The sequence below is a fragment of the Austrofundulus limnaeus genome, unplaced genomic scaffold (assembly GCF_001266775.1).
Source record: "Austrofundulus limnaeus strain Quisiro unplaced genomic scaffold, Austrofundulus_limnaeus-1.0 Scaffold664, whole genome shotgun sequence".
NCBI classification, from domain to species: domain Eukaryota; kingdom Metazoa; phylum Chordata; class Actinopteri; order Cyprinodontiformes; family Rivulidae; genus Austrofundulus; species Austrofundulus limnaeus.
The window spans coordinates 200,461-203,241 of NW_013953066.1; the positions used below are offsets into that span (position 1 = coordinate 200,461).

The window sequence follows — 2,781 nt, forward strand, 5'->3', positions numbered from 1 at the left end:
CCACCTCACCTGTCCACTACACCTGTCCACCTGTCCACTACACCTGTCCACTACACCTGTCCACCTGTCCACTACACCTGTCCACTACACCTGTCCACCTGTCCACTACACCTGTCCACTACACCTGCCCACTACACCTGTCCACTACACTTAACCACCTCACCTGTCCACTACACCTGTCCACCTGTCCACTACACCTGTTCACCTCACCTGTCCACTACACTTAACCACCTCTCCTGTCCACTACACCTGTCCACTTCACCTGTCCACCTGTCCACTACACCTGTCCACTTCACCTGTCCACCTGTCCACTACACCTGTCCACTTCACCTGTCCACCTGTCCACTACACCTGTCCACTTCACCTGTCCACTTCACCTAACCACCTCACCTGTCCACTACACTTAACCACCTCACCTGTCCACTACACTTAACCACCTCACCTGTCCACCTGTCCACTACACACCTAACCACCTCACCTGTCCACCTGTCCACTACACACCTAACCACCTCACCTGTCCACCTGTCCACTACACCTAACCACCTCACCTGTCCACTACACCTAACCACCTCACCTGTCCACCTGTCCACTACACATAACCACTTCACCTGTCCACTTCACTTAAACACCTCACCTGTCCACCTGTCCACCTGTCCACCTGACCTGTCCACTTGTCCACTTCACCTCACCTGTCCACCTCACCTGTCCACTTCCTGTCAACATGGAGACAAACCTGTCCACTTCCTGTCACTTCCTGTCTACATGGACATAAACCTGTCTACTTCCTGTCACTTCCTGTCTACATGGACATAAACCTGTCTACTTCCTGTCACTTCCTGTCTACATGGACATAAACCTGTCCACTTCCTGTCACTTCCTGTCTACATGGACATAAACCTGTCCACTTCCTGTCACTTCCTGTCTACATGGACATAAACCTGTCCACTTCTTGTCACTTCCTGTCATGGAGACCAGCAGCTGCAGCAGGTGCGAGGCTCTTCCTCCTGTCTTCTGACGTTTTAAACATTTTAATAAAAAGCTGAAAGAAAAGGTCTGAATCTGTCCTGTGGTAAAATGTTTCAACTTTTATTTTGTAAAAAGTTTCTGTCTGAAGGAAAGCTTCCTGAGTTTGCTGTTGTGAACAGAATATTCAGGCTTTTATTGTGAAAGCAGGAAGCAGCAGCTTTAATGCTGGTGAACGTGTTGAGCTGATGATAAAGACACAAATGAGGATTATTGGTGGAAAATGAGAATAAAGATGAAGAGCAGGCTGAAATGTTCTGGAACATCTTCTATCCTCAGGCTGAATAGAAGAGGAGAGTGGAGGAGACATGTCACAAACACAGAGGGGTTCTGCTGATGGGACTGAACGGTACCACAACACCGCGGGTCGGGTCGGGTCAGTGTCCTACTCACAGCTCTTCCACCTGCTTCATGCGTGCAGACACGCTGCAGGCCTCCTTGGTGAGCAGCCTGCTCAGCAGCCAGGACATTGTTAGAGACACAGATGAGACAGGAAGAGGCCGGGAGCCGGGTCAGAACCGGGCCCAGGCACAAAGAGTCAGAGGACAGCAGTTAAAGGAGAGGCGTGTTAGTAAAGACAAACAGCTCAGAGTTCTGGTTCTCACTGGTTCTCGATCTGCTCCTGACGAGCCGCGATGCTGCCGTGTTCGTCCAGAAGGTTCTCCCTGGAGGACGACTGGGTCGGGTCCAACTTCTTCACGTAGGCTGCAGGAACGAAGCCCTGCCGGTCGTTCACCTCCACCTTCCACCAGTCCTGAAGGGAACAGCAGGGGAGGAGGTCAGAACCAGGACAGGTTCTGGTTGGAACGGTTCATTTAAAGGGATCAGATTGAGGTTCTGGACCTTGTTGGTGCTGTTGAGCAGGGTGAGGATGTCGCCCTTCTTCATGGTGACCTCCCGTGGACTCTTCTCCTGGTAGTCGTACAGAGCCAGAACCAGCTCCTTCCCGGTCTCGTCGTCTGTCGGAGCCACCTGCTGCTGCTCCGTTTGACAGAGAACCAGATCTGAATAAAACCTACCATCTGAACCTGGAACAGGATGAAGGTCCTGGTCTTACCCTGCAGGACTGGGCCTGCTCCTTCAGGGACTGGATGCTGCTGCCGTAAGCAGACAGGTCTGACATCAGGGCCTCGTGTTTCTTCAGCAGAGCCTGTGGACCGGATCATCAGAACCTTTAAGTCCTCTACAACAACAGGAACATCTGCTTTGGTTTCAGATCCAGTACCTCAGCCGAGTCCTCGTCTTTGCCGTAGTCCGGACTCCCGACTATAGGTTCCTTCTCCCTCATCCAGGACTCGGCCTCGTTGGCATCAGCGAAGTACTGCTGGGCCTGCAGGGAGTCCTCCAGGTCCTGTCTCCTCTGGGAGGCCTTGGACTTCAGGGTGTCCCACCTGCCATGAAGTTCAGCCAGCTTCGCCTTCACCTCATCCCCTGCAAAGTGTCCTGAGACCCCCAGAAACACCCCCGAAAAGACTGTTAGACTGACCTCAGACCCCCCACAAACACCCCCAAAAAGACTGTTAGACTGACCTGAGACCCCCCCACAAACACCCCCCAAAAAGACTGTTAGACTGACCTGAGACCCCCCACAAACACCCCCAAAAAGACTGTTAGACTGACCTGAGACCCCCCACAAACACCCCCAAAAAGACTGTTAGACTGACCTGAGACCCCCCACAAACACCCCCAAAAAGACTGTTAGACTGACCTGAGACCCCCCACAAACACCCCCAAAAAGACTGTTAGACTGACCTGAGA

The 2,781-nt window shown here is 52.5% G+C and overlaps 1 protein-coding gene across 5 annotated transcripts in view; it reads right to left on the reverse strand.

The window, feature by feature from the left end:
* sptan1 (spectrin alpha, non-erythrocytic 1) overlaps window positions 1–2,781 on the reverse strand; it is a 39,850-nt gene that overhangs the window by 20,631 nt on the left and 16,438 nt on the right. For 3 of the 5 annotated variants that reach the window (XM_014027570.1, XM_014027571.1, XM_014027569.1), the window contains exons 18-22: window positions 2,249–2,466; window positions 2,081–2,173; window positions 1,867–2,001; window positions 1,629–1,777; window positions 1,417–1,473 (exon numbers count right to left, since the gene is read on the reverse strand). In XM_014027570.1, coding sequence (XP_013883024.1) covers window positions 1,417–1,473; window positions 1,629–1,777; window positions 1,867–2,001; window positions 2,081–2,173; window positions 2,249–2,466 — 652 coding nt within the window. The remainder of the gene's footprint in view (window positions 1–1,416; window positions 1,474–1,628; window positions 1,778–1,866; window positions 2,002–2,080; window positions 2,174–2,248; window positions 2,467–2,781) is intronic. The other 2 variants (XM_014027573.1, XM_014027572.1) reach the window with 1 other exon arrangement.